The sequence below is a fragment of the Conger conger genome, chromosome 9 (assembly GCF_963514075.1).
Source record: "Conger conger chromosome 9, fConCon1.1, whole genome shotgun sequence".
Classification (NCBI taxonomy): domain Eukaryota; kingdom Metazoa; phylum Chordata; class Actinopteri; order Anguilliformes; family Congridae; genus Conger; species Conger conger.
Window position 1 is genome coordinate 24,285,721 of NC_083768.1, and position 25,669 is coordinate 24,311,389.

General features: G+C 43.8%; 4 protein-coding genes across 5 annotated transcripts; 2 read left to right on the plus strand and 2 right to left on the minus strand.

Moving 5' to 3' along the window:
- Positions 1-1,511: 1,511 nt before the first annotated feature.
- On the minus strand, positions 1,512-5,787 carry LOC133136470 (major histocompatibility complex class I-related gene protein-like). The gene is made up of 7 exons (XM_061253978.1): positions 5,455-5,787; positions 4,899-5,156; positions 4,200-4,466; positions 3,826-4,116; positions 2,760-2,879; positions 1,757-1,798; positions 1,512-1,666 (listed from the first exon to the last, which is right to left on the minus strand). Exons 1-6 carry the CDS (start codon positions 5,522-5,524, stop codon positions 1,791-1,793), a joined length of 1,014 nt encoding a protein of 337 aa, XP_061109962.1. The 5' UTR covers positions 5,525-5,787; the 3' UTR covers positions 1,512-1,666; positions 1,757-1,790.
- Positions 5,788-8,770: 2,983 nt separating this feature from the next.
- cldn35 (claudin 35) lies at positions 8,771-10,041 on the plus strand. The gene has a single exon (XM_061253982.1). The coding sequence runs from the start codon at positions 8,771-8,773 to the stop codon at positions 9,455-9,457; it is 687 nt and encodes a 228-aa protein (XP_061109966.1). The 3' UTR covers positions 9,458-10,041.
- Positions 10,042-10,484: 443 nt separating this feature from the next.
- Positions 10,485-13,145, minus strand: airim (AFG2 interacting ribosome maturation factor). Its single transcript, XM_061253983.1, has 4 exons — positions 12,526-13,145; positions 11,653-11,832; positions 11,098-11,216; positions 10,485-10,953 (listed from the first exon to the last, which is right to left on the minus strand). Exons 1-4 carry the CDS (start codon positions 12,792-12,794, stop codon positions 10,913-10,915), a joined length of 609 nt encoding a protein of 202 aa, XP_061109967.1. The 5' UTR covers positions 12,795-13,145; the 3' UTR covers positions 10,485-10,912.
- A 185-nt stretch (positions 13,146-13,330) lies between these two features.
- On the plus strand, positions 13,331-19,303 carry cdca8 (cell division cycle associated 8). Of its 2 annotated transcripts, none has more exons than XM_061253980.1 (11): positions 13,331-13,465; positions 13,797-13,896; positions 14,612-14,740; positions 14,905-14,948; positions 15,221-15,296; positions 16,685-16,764; positions 16,879-16,961; positions 17,186-17,278; positions 17,395-17,524; positions 17,615-17,701; positions 18,393-19,303. In XM_061253980.1, exons 2-11 carry the CDS (start codon positions 13,803-13,805, stop codon positions 18,426-18,428), a joined length of 852 nt encoding a protein of 283 aa, XP_061109964.1. In that variant the 5' UTR covers positions 13,331-13,465; positions 13,797-13,802; the 3' UTR covers positions 18,429-19,303. The 2 variants fall into 2 exon arrangements, with proteins under 2 accessions (XP_061109964.1, XP_061109965.1); XM_061253981.1 differs by having other exon boundaries at positions 13,338-13,465; positions 13,778-13,896.
- The last annotated feature ends 6,366 nt before the right edge of the window (positions 19,304-25,669 follow it).

The following is a 25,669-nucleotide window of genomic DNA, read 5'->3' on the forward strand; positions in this document are numbered from 1 at the left end:
CGAACTCTCGCCATAGCTCTGAGCTGGACCAGTCCCAAGGTCGTGTAGTCGTGACATGCAGAGATTTGATGGGGGGTGTTCTTTTTTAAATCGGTGCAGTGACAATAATTCCAGTTTTACACATCATTACAAAGCAATATTACCCAGTCAATCTCTGAAATTATGAGAAGCTATAACCCATGAACCTTTCTGTTGACGTGGCTGTTGGTCTGATTCCCATTGATGTTTTTTTGTTTTTTTGTTTTCTTTTTTTCTTCTCTACCTACGTAACTTGTTTTTTTGCTTGTATCAATCAGTGGGAATGTGCATTTGGTGAAGTAGACCTTTAGACTTTTGAGGAAAAAAAAGACAAATAAAAAAAAAAAAAGAACTTTTTAGACTTTGCTCGCCTGCATGCCAGAGTACTGATCTAAAACTGTTAGACTATTTATGGAGCCGGGAAACGAGGAAAAAATATTCAGATTTTTTGTATACGTTTATTAATTAGCGAGACTGTTTTAGGATAGCAATATTGTTCAGTCTCTTTAAGACCTCTTTTAAATTCCTACACAAAATGTCAGTAACGGAGGCTCAGGCCGCCCGTCGAAGGAAAGCCGGCCTTTGCGTGAAAAGCCCAAAGTCAAACGAGGTACTTCATTCACACGCGGGATTGCAAAGGCTGGCCTTCCATGCCCTGGGGGAGGGGGGCTCGTGGCCCCCGCTCCCCCGGGCTCTCCTGTGCTATGTCGCCGCCCTGCTGGCCCCGCACACCCGCACTTCCTCTCTGCTGGGCCCGGCCTGGGGGCCCACAGCAATGGGATTACCTCTTTTAAACTTTTTATCCAGTCCTTCTGTGCCCCAGTTTCAAGAGAGCATGTTTTTTTAACAATCCCTGTTTGATATATATATAATGATTTGTTTGCTATACATTTGACAATGTTTATTGTAATTTTATTTGTCCCTATACTGGTGTTTAACTCTGTAATGTTTTTTCTAGTGTTCTCAGCTATGTGACTGTCCAATAGCAATACGAGGTACCCTTTCTGACCTGCTGTGGAGGGGCGGGGCCCGTCTCCGGCCCCTCCTACGAGGGCACCCAATCAGTTGCTGCATCGCTTTGTGACATTTTTAAATATTTTTTTTTAGGCTGCAGGGATTATTGTGTTATTGTGCAAAGTAATAAATTGGTATTTTACGCCTAATCTGGAGTTTGTTTTTTCTAACTGCCCAAAACTCCCCTGAGCATGCACAGCACACACTCCTACATTGTGTGAAGTTCATAATACAGCTGAAATATTGTGTATTCATTTAAACACCCTTATACGGTAATCCAGAAATGTAACAAAAATCTAATCAAGATAACATTTTTGTGTGTACAGTATAGATAACCAAACAATTACACATGAGATCTCAAATTTATTTGCTACAATAATTTGCTTAATTTCTGTGGTGAAATAAAAATGTTGAGTATTTCTCCTTGATATTTATTGTGGATAGGGCCAATTATAAAAAGACAGCTCAATGAAAATTCATTCAAGGTTTGCAGGAACTTTTAATCTGAAATGTACAGGTTTTTAAATAAAATTCATGTTATGAATTTACAGCGTATAAATCTCTCAGAAATAATGTACACAACATGAGGCCCTTAGAAGGTGGAAGAGCATGAAGCTGTCATTTTGTTCTTTGCCTGAAATGAGAAAAAAGTGAGTTTTCATGGGGGGGAAAAAAGGCAAATATTTAAATTTTTTATTATATAGTGTTACTAGGAGCGACTTACCCAGAGACGCATTATAGACTGGTTGAAGGCATCCCTATAGACCTAGAATGCAGTTACACATTAGCGACAGCAGGGGGCACTGTAATATAGGGGTGACTGACTCCCCTGTCTCTCTGCCTACACAATAGACTGTAGGAAAGAATATGCGTGTCATCTCATGGTAGGCTTGTGAAACCCAGTAGAAGTGGAGTTTACAGGCACCGCCATGTGCAAATAACAAATTAAAGCCAGATACCGTGCAGTAAGGAGAAGGGTGACCCCTATATGGGCAAGAAGTCAGAGGTGTCGACTTAGCGTGTGACATACATTGAGGAAAATGGTTCCTGATTCATCCTCAAAGTATTTATGTATTATCCAACTAACACAATAACTTCGCAAATTGGCACATGGGCAGGCATTCCACAATCAAATGTTTTTTAAAACCCTATTGTGTCTATATTCCCTTGTGGGAGGAAAGAATATTGACTCCATATTATTACTGTATTGCTACCATTGATTTGCACTGAAACTGGTGGCTGAAACATGGCTGGATCCAACTGCAAAGTGGCCCCTTTCAATGTAAGCTAATGGTACAATACAATACAATACAATAAAAATACAAAGTCAATCATATTTCCCCACAAGAAAATCTAGTTGCAATCTGTGTATTTTCTTCATCTAATGTCTCTCCCGATTTGTTAAATTATTGTGTTATTGGGGCAATGCCTAATACTTTTTATTAGCAATCAGGAATCGGCAGTCGCGTCACTGTAGCTACCGCGCGCACTTTGTGGATGAGCCACACTGCACAGCCCCGTGTGGGCGGGAAAAAAAGAAACATGCCGAGTGCAGCTCGGCTTCATGTGCACAACATGACAACACCCAAAAACCTCACTTCCGCTGTGTCAAAAGGCTTTTCACAAGCCCGGGAAAAGTCAGTAGTTGAGCTCACAGACACTTGCTCCATATTTTTTCTACTGTATGAAGTCTGTGCTAGTTATCGTTGGCTCCCACTCTCCCTTACCTGCCGATCTCCTCTTCCATTTTAAGAATGCCGCCATGGCTAAGAGCAGAAGCACAATCACGGACAGAGCCACGGACACAACAGCAACAATGAATGTGATGTCTGCATCAGGTCCCGGTTCTGTAGAGAATACACAATGAGCCCTGTCACATACTGTGATTCCTGACCATCCAATGAATGATTTCTTACGGAGCTACCCACGGTAACTGTTTTACAAAAGAACACCACACCCTATGAGACATTTTTATTACGTATGATATTACAGCCCCCCTTCTCCCAGGTTAAACTGACTGAAATACAAGAGATAAAGCTCTTTGCGAGAGCTATGGGAAAACATTTTAATAGTTTAAGATTAGGTGAAGATGGGTTACAAATGTTCCTTCCTATGGCATGACATGGGCTTGTGTTTTAATCCAGCCTGTTTACAGAAGGTGCACTAGTGGGTGTTTGATTGTCATAATATAATATCCAAGCTAGTTTGCTGGCTAATGTGCTAGTATGCGACCAGTGTCAAGATAGCCAGCTGTAGATTAATCTGAGATTGTGGACATGGTTGAAAGTGACAGGAAAACAATTTACTGCATATTAGTATAGGTTCAGAAAAATATATATAACCTGGCAGGCTAATTTGTATTTGCAGTGACTTTGTTGAGAGACAAAAGAGAGAATGAAAAACCCATTACAATTGGCTTTTCAATTTCACTGAATTACAAAAAAATGTTTGATTTATTGTATTTAATACTGTGAATCATCCAGTTTTCAAGTACATAGTCAAACAATTTTTGTCTTAACTCTCCTGTTAAGAGTCCAATTAATGGATGGGGTTAACCTAATTGGCTTGTGTTTTTTTAGAGAGAAATCTCTTTAAGTTCCTAAGATATCCACCTTGGATGGAAAATCAGTAATCTTATCAGTAATTTACAAAGAATGCATTTAAATAGTTTGACATAGAAGGCCCAATTGATTTGTACAATTCATCCGTGAAGCTTTTATTGAACTATTTAAAGTAGGTTACTGACTACCTTTGGGCACAGTGGCAGCTGAATCCTACTCGTTTATCTCTTACCCCAGGTAATGTCCAGCGCGTTGCTCAGGCTCGTGTGTGTGACCGTACAGGTATAATTGTGTCTCTCCATCCTCTCCTTGGCACTGATATCCAGGGTCCTCCTCTGCTGATAAGTCCCGTCTCCGTTCGGGAGGAGCTCTCCAGTGAGTAGGTTCTCCTCTGGAATGGTCTGGCCATCTCTCCGCAGGGTCATGTTGATGTGACGGGGGTAGAAGCCTGTGGCCAAACAGCTCACCTGCAGCGCCCCGGACTCTGAGTGCGTCATCTGCATCACCCTCACTCTGGGACGCACTGGAGAGGGCACATGTGGTTATGTTCAGTTTAGCAGTTTAGCTCTCTGCAAGTCGAACATACAGTAACAATATTATCTTCACCTATTCTCTGGACTGTGTTTTTCTCTTGCTTCAGGTAGCTCTTCAGTATCTTGATGCACAGAGGCTGGTAAAAGTTGGTATTCACAAGTTTCGAGGCCTCAACCTTGAACTTGCTCCACATTAACTCTGGGAAAAGAGCATTGCTTGTGTAGGAGGCCTTGTTATAACTCCTTGTGTGAATGCCATCATAAGCATCCCACAACATCAGTGGGCTTTCAGCTTCATCGTTCATCTCACAGCCAGTTATTCGCTGATATGTATGAACCCCTACAAAGACACACACAAAGAACAGTGACACGACAAGCAAAGGAATACTTTCTTCTATGATTTCCATTATTGCACAAAAGATGCACGAAATGAAACATGGAAATGAATTGCCCCTTGTTGTCATTATTGTCTGGTATCCTAAGTAAAGAAATACAACAGTGTCATGGTCAGTGGTGCATGTGGACTGAGCATGGATTGATGGCTTGCATGTTGTGTGGTATCTTTGAATCGACATGATACAGAGGGCACTATTGTGATAACAATAATAACACACCAACAACAACACTATAATAATAATAATAATATTAATAATAATACTATTATTATTATTATTATTATTATTATTATTATTATTATTATTATAACAATACACAATAACCAATATTTCATATTTACAGTTATTGAAGAAACGCTGCCCTACATTTTACTCACCACCAGTGTGGTTGAACCGTGGCTGTAGCTGTTTAAAATACACATTTAGGTGGTCGCGAATCATAGATATAACAGTGTTTTTCAAGTCTGCCTCTTCAACAACGTCCCTCACTTTCCAGTGTCTCCGCGAGATGACTTTACTCTCGTTGCTGTCAAAGTATTCCACTTGTACATCATCCACCATCAACACAGCACTAAACTTTGGGAACGGTGTTTTTCCTTCTATGAATGTAGCCAACACCCACAACGAGTGAGAACCTAAATTGGAGAACAATACAGAAGTATTTCAATAGCTTAATACGTCATGGGTAAAACAATCGGTTGGACATTCAATGTATTTGTCCACTGGTTAAGAGTGTAACATGACATCACATTTTTATTAAAGTATCAAGTCAATAAATGTAATTGTTTTAATCCAATCCCAGACAATTTGTTCATCGTAACATCACATGAACGTTTTTTTTTTTCTTCAATGAAGCAGTCGACTTTGCACAAAGTGGTTCTACACATTTGATTAGATAAATGACAATTCATATTTTATGCAACAATACCTTACCTGTATAAGCGGGTTTTATTAAAGTAAGAAACATGAATGTGCAAGACGTGTAAGAACGGATAACAAACATTATTGCATTTTCGTACCGAGCGACACGATAACATTTACTTTCATTTTCGATTCGTGGTTTTATGACCAGGGGCTGTTTGAAACCCAAAACAAATATTGAGGAAGTAGTTGAAGTGTATTGAGTCTTGACATTCTGTAGAGAAATTAATTATTTGAAAGAAGACAATGCAAATGACATGTTCATAAATTGCACATGGCAATGACTGCAGTTGTTATGTGAAATGTGTAGTATTTTAATTCTGCGTCATGGAATCCTAAATTCAATCCTCCCCCTTGGTTTTTTCCTCAAAAGAAAAAAAAAGAGGGGTAATGTATTCAGGTGACACACTGGTCTCAGAACCCACGCAGACAATCACGTGTATCCAGATTTCAGTTGATGGCGCTATATAAGTTTGATATCTGTAAAAAGCATTGTGTTGGTTGGCATATACACTCACGGAGCACTTTATTAGGAACACATACTTATTTATGCGATTATCGAAACAACCAATCATGTGGCAGCAGTACAATGCATAAAATCATGCAGATATGGATGGGTCAGGAGTTTCAGTCAATGTTCGCATCAACCATCAGAATGGCGAAAAATGTGATCTCAGTGATTTCGACCATGGCATGATTGTTGGTGCCAGACGGTCTGGATGAAATATTTCTGTAACTGCTGATCTCCTGGGAATTTCACGCATAACTACAGTCTACAGTTTGCAGAGAATGGTGCAAAAGACATCCAGTGAGCAGCATTTTTGCAGGCAGAAACGCGTTGTTAATAAGAGAGATCAGAGGAGGAGAGACTGGTCGAAGCTGACAGGAAGATGACAGTAATGCAAATAACCACACATTACAACAGTGGTATGCAGAAGAACATCTCTGAACACACAACGTATCAAACCTCTAAGTGGATATGCTACAGCACCAGAAGATTTAATAAGTCTAAATAAAAGTATAATAAATACCTAATAAAGTGCTCACTGAGTGTAGACTACTACTACTACTACTACTATACTCTCTCTGTTGCACATGCTCATGGATAACTTTAATCACCTACACAATTTTGCATTCATATTTCTATTCCAGAAAAAATTTAAAAACTCCATTGGTACCCAGTCATCTGTTTTTACCTCTCTCTTTCTTTCTCTCTCTCACTCCATGTCATTATTGGCCTCTCACCATTTCCTGTGTGCTATCCCGTTGTCATGGCCACTGTTGCTAAGGAAAAGAGGCCATTCAAGAAAAGAAACTTGAACCATGGGTTCAATACCCATTATATTTAATTCATCAACAGAGCAGCATGAGAGAGAGAGAGAGAGAGGAGGAGGAGGAGGAGCAGAAGAACAACAACAATGTGTGGACTACGTTTCTGATCCATACCATCTAAAAGCCTCTGAAAGGCTTATCAGCAAGATCCCCTGACATATGCATGTTCATCTTTGAGTGGCAGCTCCAGTTAATTCTACTTGTGCTCCCAGTGCGTATGGGTCCAGTTATCAGAATTCCGGTCAGAATTCTTCGGCCCGGTTCGGACACCCTCAGCAGGGATTTACACTGAACTTTGACAACATTTTGAAATGAAAACGAAAAAACAAGAAAGCGACAACCGTTTATCTGTATTTTTGGGAAATTTCTCCTGTCCAGAAGTCTTTCCTCGACGTAAAGATGTCTTATGACTGTTGTGGAATATTGAATCTTTTGGGGACCATAACCATAAATAATTACAATATTATTTCCCCCTCATGCGAATGGGGAGAGGTGGAGTTCTTGTGAGGGTAGTTATGAAGTGTATTTCACGCAGCTTTCGGTTGGCAGCCCTAGTTATTCCAGAGAGCCCCTGTGGTGGAGCTTTTCCTCTTTCACAACCACGGCAGACGACAGGAGAGTGAAAGCAGTTTTTGTAAAAGCTCATTTAAAGCTTTGTAGTGGGAGACAGAGCATTTAAGCCTTATTGTTGGGGCCCCGTGGATTGTCTTTGTGTTAATTGATCCTCATACTGACACCACTCTCTCTCTGCCTGTCTCTCTCTCTCGTTCTCTCTCTCTCTCCCTCTCGCTCTTACCCGCCCTCCCTCCCCCTGTCTGTCTGGTATCGATATAGTCCTCTCAGGCTGTATGTAAGTGTAGGCTAGAAGCAGACTACTGTCGACCAGTTCCTCCTGCTTGCAGTTTAACAAAGCTCCTCCCAGAACCAAGGGTCTGAGAACACAGGAGGGGGCGCAGCCGGGCTAGTACGACGTTTGAGAGAACACAGGATCTCCACAGAAGCTGGACAGGCCTGGGACTCGAACCCCCATTCCCCTGCGCCCCCAAGCCCTGAGCTGGCCCATTGTGATGTGACCTCATCATTCGGTTCCAGTGGGATGAGGCTGGAGGCCCACCCTCTCAGCGCACACCAGCCATTTTCTCTCTACCCCAGTCCTCACCAGCACTGCAGCAGCGCCCGTACCGAGACACCAGCACCCAACCGAAAACCAAGCCAGGACGTCGGATTGGACCCCATAAAAAAGAACGGTACATTTCTCTGGGACTTGTTTAATGTCATTTGTGTTTGGTTGCATTTAAAATGAAATTAAAAATGTACTCATATCTTCTTTCTCTCTGTGGACTATAGGCACCTGTTCCTTCGCCTTCCACCAGCGCGATACGTGATCCATCCTGGGCACGAGCGTTGGGTCAAGGTGTCAGGTTTTTCCCGGCTCAACCCATCAGAGTAAGTCTACACCAGATCTGGTGGGTACAGACTGTTGGGCGGTTTTGGGTGAGAGTGCTGCGTGCCTGGGGGTTGTAGGTCAAGCTGGGAGCCACTGTCGCCAAAGGGTCACTGTACCCACAATGCACCAGGCCAGAGCCAGGCTTTTCTGAAGCTCTGCCAGTCATGCTCTGATGAGCTGCCAGAGATGCCGATGCTGCTCCTGCTTCTTCAATAATTCATCAGTCTGAAAGGCACAAAGAGAGGGAAAGTAGAAGGCAGATGGTGAACGAGTGGAGGATCCTGGGAAGGAATACAGAAAATGAGAGCTTTTAAACTCCAGTAAAGAAGAAAGTAAATACAGGTTTCAGAAGAAGGAAAGACGCTGAGAGAAAAAGAGAGAGAGAGTGAGAGAGAGGGAGAAGAAGTGAGATAGAAACCCAGTAGGAGTGAGTGAGAGGGAGAGGAAGAGTCGCAGGTGGTGAGGGAGGTCAGAACAGCACCAGGACAGGTCGCAGAGAGCAGCAGCGCAGGCCGGTAAGAGCGGGAGTGGCCCAGTGAGGCCGTCGCCATGGTGAACACGAGCCTGCAGCTGATCAGCTTCATCTGCGCGGTGACGGGCTGGGTGATGGCTATCGCCGTGACGGCGCTGCCCCAGTGGAAGGTCACGGCCTTCATCGGCAGCAACATCCTCACGTCCGAGATCGTGTGGGAGGGCATCTGGATGAACTGCATCTACCAGACCACGGGCCAGATGCAGTGCAAGACGTACGAGTCCATGCTGGCCCTGCCGCCCGACATCCAGGCGGCCCGCGCCCTCATGTGCCTGGCCATCTTCCTGGGCTGGCTCTCCTGCACCGTCACCTGCTGCGGGATGAAGTGCACCACCTGCGCCGGCGACGACCGGCAGGCCAAGGCGGCCATCGCGCTCTGCGGCGGCGTGCTCTTCATCCTGACGGGCCTGTGCGTGCTGGTGCCCGTGTCCTGGACCGCCAACACCGTCATCCGGGACTTCTACAACCCGGCCGTGCCCATGGTGCGCAAGCGCGAGCTGGGCCAGGCCATCTACCTGGGCTGGGCCGCCGCCGTCATCCTCATGCTGAGCGGGGCGGTGCTGAGCTGCACCTGCCCCCAGGGCGACAGGAGGGTCTACCGCCGGGGCTATTTGGGCCGCAGCTTCGTCAACACCCGCGCCTCCGCCCCCGACCCCCCGAAACCCATCTCCACCAGCAGCCTGCCCCTGAAGGAGTACGTCTGACACCATGGGCAGGGTGCGCAGAGAGAGATGGTGGCAAACAAGGGTAGGTGTAATGGATCAACTGGGACATGTTCTGTAAAGGTATAGATCATTGGCTATTAGTTGTTACTAGGCAGTTGATGTTGATTGATCCATTTACAGACAGTGGTCTGTGTCTACCTCTTTATTTTTCAGCTTGAGAGCTTGACTGACCAATATTGTATCTGAATGCTGTATCTGAACTTTTTTCTCTGTGTTTAAGTCATGAATTTAATTTATAGTAATTTATTTATGTATTTAATCAGATTGAAACTATATTATTCCAGGAATGTTGATGTGTTTCTACCTGTTTAAGACTAGAGGAAGCACAGCCTCTCAAAGCAGAAAGTGATGTAGAAGACATACATTTTCTCTTCAGTTGACATCAGGACCTACAGGGTAGCAGACCTCCAGTTGCTGACACACGTGATCAGTGGAACATGTCTAAGCCAGGGGTTACTGTACTGTGCATCGTTTGTGTTCAGAATGACGTGTGCCGTGGTTTCTCCCATTTGGCTTTGTTTGTAATGCACAGTGTTGTGAACAAATAAAAAAGTTTGAATAATCATTTGTGAATGTCATTATATTTTGTGTCTGACAATTCTATTTAGCAAGGACAACACTGGTGCATCTCCATCATGACATGTATGGTGTTCGATGCATTGCGTGTTCAGGCCACTGTTGTAATGTGTGGTTATTTGTGTTACTGTCACCTTCCTGTCGGTTTTGACCAGACTCGCCCTTCTTCTCTGATGTCTCTCATTATCAAGGTGTTTTTCTCATAATCTGGCCCTTTGTCTTGAGATCTGAAACCAGTTAGTGTGGCATCACTGTATATTCATGGAGAGGTAGTGTTAGTCAAAATAACTCTAATACTAATGGAAAATAAAAGACATGATGCTGTAATTAACTCTATTCTGTCAAATTAGCATTACCATCTCCCACAACAGGATAGTACTGACCTTTGCTTTACATTGGAAAGACAAATAAGACACATTTTACATTTACATTTTAGTCATTTGGCAGACGCTTTTAATCCAAAGCGATTTACAAGTGCAAGATGCTCATAAAATGAATTGCCATTTATTTTCATGAGTAAAGGAGATTAAGCAACCACACATTATTCTGAGACATTTAGGAGAGAAATAACAGACATTTGGTTATGGTTACTTTGGATCTTTGTGGGCTCTCTTGGTCTCTGATGTATTGTTTCCGCAATTTTCTGCCCCCAACTTTAGTTTCTGCCACATGCTAAGGACACTCCTGACTCCAGGCATATTCCACCCCCTTCTTCTCCAACAGATATCTTCCTTCCCTCCCACTGTCCTCCAGTCCGTGTCTTAGAGCAGCACTCCTCTCGGCAGGGGCTGTGAGGACCGGCTGTAAGGCTCTGTGCTTGTGGCAGGCCGGCTGCTTCCAGTGGCAGCTGTGACACTTTCACGGAGAGTCCATGAAAAAAGACACACTGGCCAGCGCGTCTGAAAAGGGAAACACAAGGTCACGAGTCTGAAACATTTTGGCTGCTGAGAGCTTGCGTGACAGTGCAAGAGGTGGAGGTAGGAAAGTGGTTTTGGCTCTGATACCGGAAGCAGGTCCAGTGCAGGGCACCTGTCAGGGCTCACCTGAGACACTGTCCTCTTCTTCTGGCATGGCCAGAGCCTCCCACCTCTTGGGTGCACTCTGCAGATCAGAGTGGTCATTGGACTTCAGTGCCTGCAATAGTGCCTTTCTCTTCAGGTACCTGCACACAGCTAAGGAGTGAAGCAATGCACAGTGGCAAAATGTCTACTTCTCTCCATCTCTTTTTCTCTCACTCACTCACTCACTTACTCTCACACACACACACACACACAGGTGAGGATTACTGAAAACCAAGCATAGTTCACATATCCCAGAAGGTGGCAAAAAGGATACTGCTGCTGGTGTTAGTATTACAAAGTTTGACATTGACACGGAAAAATACTGTAGATGATGGTCCTGTTAACGTGTTGGTAACTGAGAAAATACCGCCAATGCTGGTTGTGTTGATGATAGTGTTCGAGATACAGTAATGATACTGCAACTGGCGATAGCATTACAGTTTTAGTGGCTATGTTAACGCCACTGAAAGGATACTGTTGCTGGTGGATAGTGTTACAGAGCGAGTGGCTACAGTGTGAACAACACAGAAAGGATACTGCTGCCGGTAGTAGCGATCTGCATCCTGCAGCCACTCCAGCATGTCTGCCACGGAGGGGGCAGCGGCTGACCTCTGCAGACAGGCGGACAGGTCCAGAGTGTCTGCGTGCTGCTCGTACACTTGGAACGCAGCAGTTACCTTGTTCCCCACTGCATCCCTGACCATCTGCAAGGAACACCTACAAAAGGAAAAACATTCAGTCACGTGGCTGTATTTAGGGACAGGGCAGAAGCTGTGGCCTATTCCATAGAACATCACAGCATCACGGCGTCAGTAAAGTCAGGATGTGTCCCTCCTCAAGCACTGTCCCTACTGGTGCTCTCAGATAATGTTCAATTCCAGAAATGTTTACAGTCACAACACTGTCTGAGGGGAACCTATGAACGCTGGAGAAAGTTCAGAGGCTGAGACGCACAACATCTATTTTCTGGTGTAAAATCCAGCTATGACCATATTGAAATTACCAGCTACCAGCTGTTTTAAAACATATCTTGAGCTGGTCAAACCATGTTGAGTATGGAGCTGATCTGAGCTGATCAACCAGCTGTTTCAAAACCTACCTTGAGCTGCTTTCTTCAGCAGGGCTACCTTATGTCAGCGCAAAAATATTACATATTACGACTGTCCATATCGTTATCTCTATGGATTATCATCCAGTGGATGCAATAGTATTACATTACATTACATTAGAGGCATTTAGGAGATGCTCTTATCCAGAGCGACGCACAGCAAAGTGCATAAAGTATGTTCATTGAATTGAATCTACAGATGCTGTCCACTATTAATCATGTGATATAATACCTATACCCCAAGGAACATTTGCGTACAGCAAATTAACATCACAAGTGGGTCACCAAGGTCTCATGCTCACATTTTCTCAGCCATTTTCTCCAGGACTGTGTCCACAGCCACCAGAAGTTTGAAACGGAGGCGATCTTGCAGGTTAGGGAACCGAGCCAATGGCGTGCTTGAAATCTGCACGTTGTTGAGGGCAAGTAGCTGCTCGGCGAGGTTACACAGGGAGCCCATTAAAGGTCCACATTCTTCCAGCACGGAATTCCACACTTTCTGATTTTGCTCCAATGAATGAAAGCTCCTTTTCAGTGCTTGATGAAGCGACAATAATGCAGGCTTCGACATTTTACATCGGACATACCTACAGCCAGCAAATATGCAGCAATCTTAAACCAGTCGCTAGCTTGTTAACTTCAATAAGAATACAATTCTTAAATTGTGAGATGCTACCACGCTGGCTAGCAAAATACGAAGCTAGCAGCTATTAGTACAACATATTCACCGGTTTCTTGGCGTGCTTAGCGCATTAAACAATGAGGTCTGGACGCGGACAATTCACTGACAATTCTACCAAAAATCACTATCTGGAATCTTTAATGTTATTCTTACAAACAACCTCCAAAATATGAGTTTACAACGAAACACGTTGTACAGCGTGTTTACGTTCCAGAAGTGTTTCCGGTGGTATTGTAACATTTCCTGCATACGATTGGTCAGGATGAAAGTGTTTTAAAGGCTATTGGTCTATACGTCTTGAACGTCCTTTTTATTGGTAAGAAATTATATACTAACTTTGTCGCCTCTGATGTGATTGGGCGCAAAGAGCATGACGTAATTTCGTGTATAGATGATGACGCCACCAATGTTGGCGTTTTGATTGGCTGGACTGGACAACAGCGGTTAATTTTAAAAAATAGTCGCCAGCAAGGCGCTAACCGTTTTGGATTGCTTTGGTGCTGCAAATCGTGGAAGCCATTTCGTGAATTTTAGTCCATCATTCCAATATTTCATAAAATGTAAGTGTTTTATTGAGCTGCATTTGTAACCCTAGTACCGATTATGTTTTGCTGGCGGTGACTTGATCTCTGTTAACAGGGCTAGCTAGTCGGGGCTAACGTTAAAGTCAAGTTTCCAGGTAGCTAGCTAGGCAGTGGGCTAACGTTACTCTAGCAAATCTGTGATACCACTGAAAAAATAGCACAAGGTTAGCTAGCTGTCACCAACTTCCAAATATTCTGTTACATTTGTGATTTTCTTATGGGAGCGGCTAAGTTAAGTAAAATTATAAACCGACGTGCTTGCATGTTTTAACATCCGACTGATTACAGTTCGTTCTCCCCTCACTAGATCACCATGGCGCCGAGGAAAAGAACCACGAACAAAAGTCGTAAAAATGGCCCTAAGATGGCCAAACTGGAGGCTTTTCTCGACGACTTTGACAGTGAGGGTAAGTACGCGTTTAAGATGCTAACGTTAAGTTGCACCAATAATAATTTCCCAAAATGCAAGAATGACGAATTTGCTGTTCTGAAATTCTTGGGAAACGCAGATCCTTTCTGTTTAGACTTCTTCTGGAAGCTAACGTTAGCTAATATGAAATACCTGCTAATCAAATAATGGATGAACATTCAACCCTTCAGATGTTTCCCAGAGGTCAATGTTATTTTAAAATTGCTCGGTGAAAAGTGCATTAGCCAGATTCCAAGAACACTTCGAGCTGCCTAGCTATGTTGGCTAACTAACGTTAGCTAACTTTGATATGAAAAAAATTCAGCTAACCTTCTTTCAGTTCGAACTGTCCAGGGGTTTAACTTACTACGAAGGAAGCCATACCCAGGGTTTCTTTGCGTAACATGTCTCTACTAGCCCCCCCCCCCCCCAAAAGAACAAAAGCTCCGTGACTATACCAAGTTTTGTGTTTTCATATTTTACGTCAGTGTTGCGTCAAATGTACCCCTACTAGTGCATGCGAAGGTTTATTAAAATAACTACATGAATAGGAGCTTTCATTTTCTCTTGCAGACGGAATTGGGGAATCCTAAACTTCATGAGAAAATGTGTATTAGCTTTTGATTAATCGTTGTGGTTGCTTACTGGGTGAGCTGAAAAGGTTTTCAATTGCAATTATTCTCCTGACGGCAGTTCTTGCGCTCATTTCCTAGTAAAAACAAATGTGGAGAGAATGAAGGAGAGCACAAACTGCATTCTTAAGGATGCAGACAATTTCTACAACATGGCGCTGATAAAGCTGTCCAAGGCAGTGCGGCAGATGAACTGGATTGAGTTGTGCGGTAGGTGCCAGTGTATTCAGTCAACACATGGAAGTTGGCGTCTATGTTATATATTACCTGCATTTAATGATGTTTGGTGGACAGAAAGGTCTCCCTTTTCTTAAAATGAGGAGAGAGAACTTCAGTGTCCATGAGAAAAGGCTGACTCTCCTTTCATTCCCTAGAGTCTGAGAAGGAAAAAGAGAAGACACCAGAAGAAGATGCAAAGGTGCTTGTTTCCCATTTCCCTACATTGCAGCTTTATGTTTTTCATGTTTCTATTTTATGGTCCCAATAGATTTATAAAAACAATTAAAATGTATTTCTAACACAATTGCTCCATCACGTCCAGCTATATAGCTGTTGGCCCTTACCCCTGACTTCCTGATATTTGACAGGGCTCTAAATATAATTAGGGTGACTGAGGAATACAACATTGGATTTGTGCTCTCGGCTGGTTTTCTGCCTTAACACTGATTTGTGCATTGTGACGTTTTGCAGAAAGAAGAGGTGGCGGCTCAGGTGGAAAGTGTCATGGCAGAGGTTCACGCCATTCCACCCAAGTCTGCCAAGAAATGCAAGTTGTTGGAAGGCATACTATGCAGGATTATTATTAAATATTATAAAACTAAAATGCTCAGTTATAACCATGATACACTGGCAGCCTGTGTCTGTGTTCACTTCTGCCCAATACCTTGCTTGTCTCCTTGTATTTATTCTAAAAATGTTTCTGTGCTTGGCCCTTTTTGCTTTCTGTGCTGTATCTGAAAAGCATGTGTCCAATTCACTGAACTCAAAAGCTCTATGGTCCAATAATAGGAGGAGGAGGAGGGCAAGAGGAGACAAATAGATTGACCTATAGTATAGTAGTGAGCTGGGTTTGCGAGAGATAGCCTTGGTGGCTAACTCATAAGCAAGTGTCTGGCCAGTATTCAGCAACATTAGGTAGCAGCCGTTATTATCCCACCAAATTAAATTGGCTGGCCATGATAGCTGGCTCTCCCTGCACAGTACTGCTGCTTATCTTCGGAACATTCTACCAGTGTTTTTCCTCCTGGGCAGGGAGCTCATGCCTAAATCCAAAAGACTCCCTGACTTTTAGAAGACTTGAGATGTCTGATGAAAATAAACTCTATGGAGAATGAATTTATGTATTTGAGTAATTATGCATGCTTATGTTACAGAATTGTGCAATGCTTCCTTCCAGGCAGGCTAGAGCAGACTGAAATCCACTGGTGTGCTAGCAGTGGCTGGCATTGGTTCATTCACCGCTAACATTTCGCAAAAGTTGGCTTCCCAAAATTTTTGGTTTATGGTTTACCTATGGATATGTCAGTTGTACATACTTCTGACTGTCTAACTGCTATGAATGCAGCTATTACTTTTTTAAAGGCATGATTCTAGCGGTCTTCAGTACAATGCTACAAAGCTAGCCAGATCTGTTCCAGACCCTTAAAGCTGGCTACGCTATAACTTTGCTGCATATTACAGGAAGTCAAGAGTTTTTGCTATCTGAAAGTCCGTCGACTTGTCAGTTTTGGTAGAGCTGTACTTGCGAGTGACTGTGACTGGTATGAATTAGCTACTTTTGAAAGAGATGCAATTACAGTAACTTGGCTAACTAGCTAGTAACTAAATTCAAACACAAGTAACATCAGTTAAATAGCTAGCTAAAAAATGGCTTGTGTAGAAAGCAACTAGACCGTGGTTTTCTTAGCTCATTGCTGTCCCACGGTAGTCTGCTGGTATTGTGATACAAAGCTACCAGCAGCTAGCCAGAATCATCTTTGGGTGTTGGGCTGAGAATGAGGGTGCAGTAGTTTTAGTTGTTTTGTGTGTCAGCACAGGAGGGGGATGCAGGGAAAGCAATCTTGCATAGTGTGCCTTTAAGCGGTGCTAGCAGTTTCACTCAATGTCCTCCCTCTGGATCCCTCTCCAGTACATTCACGTGTGTCTCTCCTGCAGTGGTCCCGAAGCGCAATGGAGTGGGGGCAGCCTCTGAGGATGAGGAGAACGTTTCCCAGAACCAGGCTACCGTGAAGAAGGTGAGCGAGGCAGGGAGTGGCCAGGGGAGGGGCACTCAGCACAAGAAATGCAAACTAACTTAAGGCAAATGACAGATGCTTTAAGGTTTTTATTCTTTCTCCCCTTTGTAATAGGGTAAAACTACGAAGAAAGTGCCCTCCACCTCCAAAAGGGCTAAAGCTATCTCGGTCAGCAAGCAGAACGCCTCAATCCGGAAGTAAGGCCCTGCTGTTCCAAATGATCTGCCATGTTACTGAATAATGTCTGTGTGCTGATGCTGCCAAACTATTGATGCTGATGCTGCCAATAGTTTCCCCATATCGAGATTTGGTACGGGAGTTTGCTGAAATGATTTTAATACACACCGGCTCCTCTTTATAGTTGTGAAGATGCTCTGCTGTTTCCTTATCTCCCCCTCCCCACTTCTTCCTCCGAACACAGATCCAACCGGAAGCCCCTCATCACTCCTGCTCGCAACCTGGACTCCTCCCTCATGGGCCCTACTCCCCTGTTCACCCCACGCTTCGACTCCAGGTGAGTGACCGTAGAGGAGGCCGTCGGTTCGGCCGTGTTGGGCCTGTACTCGTCTGTGGGGGAGGGAGGTGGCCGCTGGGGTGAGCTGGCCTTCTCTAACCGCTCCTCTCCGCCAGGCTCCCGAAAACGCCGGCGGTGCGAGTGCCCCGGCACAAAGAAAGGGTCTACAGCATCTCCGTCAACGGCTCCCCCATCGCCGGCGGCGTCGACGACATCGTCCTGAATATCCCCTCAGGGAACGGAGAGGTGAGTGTGGGGGAAAGGGCGATGACCGTTTGTGCAGACCCCACACGTCCTGCTCTCCCTGTGCTGACTCCAGGGTCTGTGTGATTTCAGTGCCTCCAGCTGCTGGCCAGTGAGATGGAGTCTGTAGATCTGACCCAGCTGGATGATACCACGTTGCAGAGCATCAGACTGCTTCAGGTATCAACGGTCAAACCTCTGCTAGTGATGTCCGAGTCCCTATCCTCTCCCACTTTTTACTCTAATGCTAGGCTGCCGTTAGCTCTGCATATCTAGTTTCATTCAACTTTTTAATGATATAATTTAATATAGCTAGGAAGCTAAGCTGCTATAGCAGGACTGTTGGGTCAGGACTTACTTACTTACATTTGCCATGACTATAAAGCATGCAGGTGAGGCTAAGAATCATTGGCAAGCCTTGTTAAGCTTTGCCACGTCCTCAATTGCACTGCAGCAGTATGTAAAAACTCCTTCCACTGGGTTTTATACTTTGGTAGTCAGTGGAAAGAACCTCCTCCATAATTAACTTAACATTCTTTAGGGATACCTTAATTATCTATTGTGAATGTGGAATTTCTGACCTGTTATATTGTGATGTGTCTCAAGGACTCCCGACTGGCCAATTTTTAGTGCATTTACTCTCATTCACATGCATGGCTGCCATTCACTGCTGGCCATGACTGTGAAGCATATATAGTATACTGCTTAATATCTTTTCAGATTTCTTAATGATGGTGCTGGATTTCTATTCCAGGAAAAGATTCGACCAATACTCACTGATTGTGTAATGATTGAGGATGTTCATTTTAAAGATGAAATCCTACACCTAGCTGTCTGACACTCAATTTGCCCCTCTCTCCGTCTCTCACAGAATCGCCTCACGACACTCTGTGGACAGCCAAAGTGATGACCACAAAGGCCACTACCAGCTTTGTACAGGATTTATTTTGTTATACAGTTAAATGCAAAAGCATTGGGACAGTGACACATTTTTTATTGTTTTGGCTCTACTCCAGCACATCGACTTGCCTGTCAGCTTTAAGGTGGCGTTTGCATCCATATTCTGGTATCAGCACAGGAATTACAGCCCTTTATACATAGTACCCACCCCACCCAATTTTAATTATTGCAAAAGTAATTGGACAAATAAACATACTCTGAAATGGTTGTCATATTTAGTACTCTATTGTAAATCCTTCACATTTGATGAGTGCCTGAAGTCTGCAGCTCATTGACATCATTGGGCATCTTCCCTGGTGCTGCTCTGCCAGGCCTGTACTGCAGCCATCTTAATGTGCTGCAGTACAGGGCCAAAACAACAAAGACGTGTCGCTATCCAAATACTTCACACTGCACTGTATATATCTTTACCATCATTTTTCTCAGCTCTTAAAGTGTATATTTCTATATCATGTATTTTACTGTCCATCAGCAGGAGTGAAACACTTTTAATACTTTATGGTTATTTTAAAAGTGCCATGTTTTATATTTGTCATGTTTTTTGTCAGTAAGAAAGAATATGATTTACTATGTGCAAATGCGCACAGCATCTCAGCCTGGGTTTTTATTTCATTTAGTGTTTTTTTGCAGCAATCCATTACCTGAAAGGCTGGTGAGTTAGCTAGCAGGCTAGCACTCAGCCTGGTGCTTCACTTCCAATTCCAGTTGTCAGCTGCCCAAATGGCAGTGATCTCTGCCCATTCATTAGCTCCCCTGGTTGTGATTGTTTTAATTTTTATTTAGCAAATTTCATACTTTCAATACAGAACCACCTTAACCAAATGTGTGCTCTCATTTTTACGCATCTCGTGTAGTGTTCATAAAAATAACTGGCCTTGGTGTCAAACTCATGTTTGAATCTGCTTTTGAATTTACAATGGCTCTGAAACCACTTGTCAATCTTTGATCTCAGCAGACCTTCCTACCTACGTTTTTTAAAATCGTTAATCTATATTAATATACATAAGCTTCATTTGACTTAAGTGCGTTTGCTCTTGCACGCTTACCGTGCTCCGAAATGTAGCTTTAAAACCCTCATGCAATATTTACTGTCAGTTATATATTTGCCGGCAGGTTTTCCACAGTTCTTGCTAAAATAAAAACCTTTTTTTTTAACCCGCAGTGTAACGGTTGTACAGATCCTGCCCCAAAACCGCCTCGTTCACCACACATGCACACCTAAAACGATGCAAGGCATTTTCTCCCAATTGGAGCTTTATGTCTCATTTTGCTATAATACAATGGGTAAGTAAATTCTGTCTGAGGTTTACTGGCCTCGAGTGCGTGTCGTGAGTCATGAACGCAAGGCTGAAACGGTCCTTGGGGCTCTTCGTGCTCTGTTGAATGATGCCAAGCTGCTCCGGTGTTTCGTGTAAGATATAACTGGTTGGAGAGGTCTTTGAACAAGAGCGTGTTTCCGTTGACCCGTTTTACCAGCGAACCACATCCTTTTTTTGCCTGAGAATGGAGATGGAAATTTGTTTTGAAAAAGAGCTTTCAGTTTTAAATCCCATCTTCTAAGACCTCAGAATTAATTCCCACAATGTTCCGCCTTAAGTCGATGTTTGATCCCCTAAAAGTTGGCGTTGACTTGTTTGATTGTGCTTGCATACAGCATGTTCTAGTACATTATTGTCTATTCCTTCACACTGAGCACAACACCGTCTCTGCACGGAATCTCGTCAGCTGTGCCGATGTGGCGTGAAATGAATCTAGCGCGGTGCCGGTGGTCCGTCTGTCATTTCTTTAATAGCGCGATAATCACTGACACTCGACCAACTTGATGTGCGGCGCGTCTGGGTGTTTTGGACGGCCTACTTTGCAGCATCGTGCTTGGAAAATGGTCAATTTGGCTTGAAGGCGGATCTCGACATTTTCACCTGGAATTCAATTACGCCTGCTCTGACCGGAGAATGGGTTTCGCGGCTGGTGAGGGGAGCGTGCTATCCGGATTAATTATACATTTTGCCACAGCGCTGCCTAAAGTTCGACTTCCTGAAGGCAAATTTATTTTCCATTTGATCTCCAGCTGGTCACGGGGGCTGCTTGCGTCTGGCTGCTCCCCAATGTACCATCTACAGAAAAAAATAATGGGCGAGAGAAAGTGGTAGTTTATCATGGGTTTGAGATAGAAGAACTGGTAGTTTAGCTGAGGGGCTTGAAAGCTTAAATGGTTCTTGTATCCACTTCCCCCTCTGGTATTACCAGTTTTAAAATATTATGATTGCATTAGGAAATGGGTCATCCAGTTGATATGGATCCAGTTCGATGCTTTATATTAAAAGCACCACTGAAACCAACGTCATACAAGAGAACGGTTGGTGTTCACAGAAGGACCTATGGCTTCTTTTGTTGAATGGCCTCCTTTATCCAAAAAACAAAGCTACTGATTACTTGGGAGAGTGCTGCTTAGTCATGTCTCTAGTTTATTATTTTCAGCCCGAAACAGCTCTGATTCATTCACCAAGCCCCATTGTGAAGTAATCTGTACCCTGATGCTGAAGTATGGTGTTTCAGTCCTTAGCTGACCTGCAGGCTTCCACTGGCCCAGTGCTACAAACTGGAACAAGAGAGAGCTCTCAAAACAACCACACAAAATTGTCTTTTCTCAAGAGCACCCGGAACAAAGAGATGTAACCTTTCAAATCCTAACTAAAGCATACAATTATTGTCTGTTGACTTTTGACTATTGGCATACTGTATGAGACATACACTCACTGAGCACTTTATTAGGTAGACCTGTACACCAGCTTGTTAATGCAAATATTTAATCAGCCAATCGTGGCAGCAACTAAATGCATAAAAGCATTTGAGTGTATCTGGAGGCCACAAACATGTTTATTTATTTATTTTATCTTATTAGGTCCACAACACAACACCAAGCTGACTATATGCTTGGCTTTGAAAGGTCACCATGCACCATGCCAGTTGGTTCTGAATGGGAGTAATAAGCAGCCACCACTCTCAGTTCTTTAAAAAAAATATATAACTACGTTTCTATGTTCTATATGTAATATGTGATATTAATTTTACTTGCCTGATTTTTCCGTTTGCACTGAGCTACAGAAAGAGGGGAATTAGTTTTGTAGTGAAGGAATTGCAGGCAGAAAAGGTTGCGCCATTCATTATCCAAAGTTAATGTAAGCAAGTGTGAAGCAATCTGAAATCTATTGACACAAATTGACCGTTCATGTAGGCATAAACAAAATGGAATGAAAAGTTGTAAGGTTTCTATTTAAAATAAGTTACTTTAGCAACACAATTCAGAATTGAGTTTGTTAAACTGCTTCTCCAGCTAAAGACGTTACATCTTTGCAGAGTGAGTATGAAGTGTGGAAAAAGACTGACCTAGATTGAACTTTTTACTAATCCCGTATTGTGAATATGAAAGCAAGACTGCTGCCTCGTTGGCTGTTGACGTTGATTCGTGCTATAAGGAATGCTAGTTAGTCTCTATGAATCCTCTGTTGTTGCTGGTCTGGGGCCATCAGCCTGAGTGTTTAGAGGTTAACTTAATTGCCACAGCGCAATGTTGTTTGCCTTTCCTGACTATAACGCATATCACCACTAGGGAGCAGTGTGAGACCTCCTCACTCGCTGCAGGCTGTTGTTGTGGTCTTTCCTGTGGCTCCCGTGCTAAAGGCCTCCCTCAGCTCTGACAGCTGCTTCAAACCCCCAAGCCCACGCTGCCAGCCAGAGAGCCCTGTGCTCATGTGATTAATGACAGGGCAGTTTTAACCGATTCCGTGCTCTTGAATGAACACGCTTTAGAAGCAGTTTGCATGTTTGCTCTTGACAATTTCTTCTTTTTTTTTTTTTTACTTGGCGTGCACACATTTTAAGCTATCTCGTAAGCGCAAGAAGCTCTGCCCTCTTGATTTGACGGGGGCTTTTGGCACATTAAACGCACGCGGCTGACACGAGATGTAAATCTGCTGCGGAGAATGACCTGGTTTGGGGTCCGTGGAGAGCGGATGTTCCGTGATGCAGAGCCGGGGCGCGGGCGTTTCCCGCTGATTGCCCCGTGCTACAGCACAGCTGTTGGCATGAAGGGCTCCTGAGGGGGACGTTGAGATCCGTGTATTCGATTCTCAAACACATTTTGCCCAGGGGGAAAATGTATTCCGTGTGGTTTCTCCAGCATGAGTGCTCTGTCCTGGGAGGTAACAGATAAAACTCAATATGTTCTTGTGCTCTACTGTATGTTTTAAATCTTAACTGCTGCCACAGTCTCCACAGAGGGTTTGCTTCTCTTGAGTGATTACAGTGAGAAGTTTGTGACATCAAAATAAAACTTTCCCTGGCAGTGACACCATTGATAAAAGGCAGTACCTCATTTCCATTCTGACATCTTTTCAGGAGGTACAATAGGTAACTGGCTTATAAAAATAGAGAAATATGACTTTTCATACAGATTCTCCCTGCTGTTAACCACATGCAGTATCATGTTAGTTGTAGTGTGTCATTGAATGACCTGCCTTGCGAACAACACGATCAGCTGCCTCCATGTTTCTATTAAGTGTGGTTTGGTGTGGTATTCTTGTTGCTTCAGTTTCAGAGTGGGAGGTGTGTCTGTGTCCATCCTGTCTGTGTCCATCCTGTCTCTCCTGCACCGTGTGGGAGAGTCGGCTGTGGTCCACGGTGTGACTGGCCGCTCTGGCCTGGCGCCTGGCCTCACCACCGACCGCTTCGCTCACTCCTTGACCTTCAGAGCTCGGCGGAGCCAGCAAACGCTCCAATTAGCGCGCTCGTTAAGCCTGATGAGCTCATTAGGAGCTCGGAGCGAGATGTCACCTGACCTGTGGCTGTGCACCATTGACGATCCCCCACTCCCCAAACTGACCCCACCGATGGGGGCAGCACGCAACCTTTAACACGGGGGCATCTATCAGCGTTCCCTGTGCGCAGTCACTGTTCCAGCGCCCGGCCGCCATGGGCACGCACACCCACCCGGGGAAGATAAAACCGAGCCTCAGCTCGACAGATGCCACGGTCGTCGGTGCATGCCAATGAGGTTCCCTTGTTAGTAAATTTGGAGCTGTGCACCTGCTTGGAAAGGGGCTTTTCTTTTGGGAAGGAGGGAAGATGCCAGTGGGGGAATTGCCATTTATAACGCACGGCCTCATTTTCATTAAGCACACATTTGGCAGAGGTGCAGTGCGAGGTGAAGGAGGAACGTGGAGAATCACCCGGAGGGAAGGGGGCAGGGGTGGAGCCTGTCCAATAACGGAGTCCATGTCCCATAATGCATGCCACCCTCATCAGTCCTACAGCCCAGGTTGGGGAACTGGGGCAGGGGGCTGTCACCTCGGTGGCAGACTGGTCGTAAAGTGGGATCCTAAATTATTGGCACTCTAAATAAATATGCACAAAAAGTGCTGTAAACTAAAAGAAATAGCTCAGTAATTGACATAAGCTTTATTTTCCAACGTGTGTAAAGTAGTGTGCTTTATTAATGATTCAATGGAATCAACCAATGTCTTACATTTTTAAAATAAAAAAATGTATTTCCCCAAAAAAACAGGTTCCACAATTATGGACACCCCTATTTTAATACTTTATGCAAACATTGTATTTGTGATAAGTTAGGGAACACATTTTGAGGGATGACAAATAATTTCAGAATCATAGATATCATTGGGTTTGTGCCCCTCCTTCAGTTCAGGTTTTTCATGGGATTTAAGTCGGAGACGGAGATGGCCATTGGAGAACATGGATGCTGTTTTCACATAACCATTTCTGTGTACCATTTTGATGTACATTTGGAGTCATTGTCCTGCTGGACAATCTACCTACAACCAAGTCTCAGCGTCCTAGTAGAGGCAGCCAGATTTTCTGCAGGATTTCCTGGTAATTTGTTTAATTCATTGTGCCATTGATTTTAAATAGTGCCCCGGGACCACTGGCAGCAAAACATCTCCAAAGCGTCAATGACCCATCGCCATATTTGACAGTCGGTACAGGTGCTACTCCTGTGCATTACTCTTTTCCCACCAAACATGTCGATGGTGTCCATGGCCAAAATGTTCAATTTTAGTTTCATCTGGCTATAGCACTCAGTCATAATCCAGTCATAAATCCAGTGAGGTTTTGCAAACTCAAGATGGTTGGTTTGGAAGTGCCATTTTGTTGGCATGGAAGTGCCATTTTATGGGTCTTTTTGAGACTTGGTGATCCCACGATGCAACCAATCTCTGCTATCCTTGGGTTACTTATGGCCTCCCTCACCTGTGGTTTTCAGAAAAAAGAGATTACTAAATAAAAAATAAAAAACTGAGAGGCAATGTAAAATGTATTGAAATAAAAGTATGTGGTTTGCCCATATGTTTGGACATAACATATAAATCATTATCCCTGTTGTTTATTATATGCAATTTCTGGAGCCTACTGTATATCCAGCTACATGGGATAAAGTGACAAAGGATATAATGGTGGACTATCACTGAAATATTGTGATATATCTGTCCCCAGTCCTCGAAAGATCTCATCTCAAGTACAGAGCATGTACACAACACATAACAGTGCCAGTGCAGTATCTGTCTTCATACATATTTCATTTAAAACTCTGATTTTGTAACATTTTTTGTGGTAATTTTCTTTAAATGAAATATCTAGGTGGGTTTGCTTATGTACATGTCTTGCTAGCTGTGGAAATATCCTGTTAGCCAGGTGTTGAAGGTGGGAGGTTTTTTTTGGTAATGATCCATTCAACAAGAGCACAAGGCCACCTGCTGTGAGCGCCATCCGTACTTGGTGCTGCGTGCACTGCATTCTTAACTTCACAGCTTAAACTACTTGAATGTTTTATTTAGAGGCTGTATGTTTTTGTATTTGACTTCTCTGCCCCTCTTATAAAACACATTAACGTGTCATCCCACATGACACACTCCCCCATAGTCCCGCTGCTCTGTGGAAACTGCAGGATGCTACAATAGGCACTCTTCTGTACCCAGCACGTCCCCGGTGTGTCACGGTCCCTTATCTCTTCCTCTCCCTCTCATCCCCTCTCTTTGTCTTTCTCTATGTCTATATCTCCCTCTGTCTCACTCTTTCTCTCCCTGTCACGCGCCTCTCCCTGCCTCTTTCATCATTAACTTTTGCGTCTGACACGTCGCCCCTCTGCATCCCTCTCACGTGTCATTACCCCAG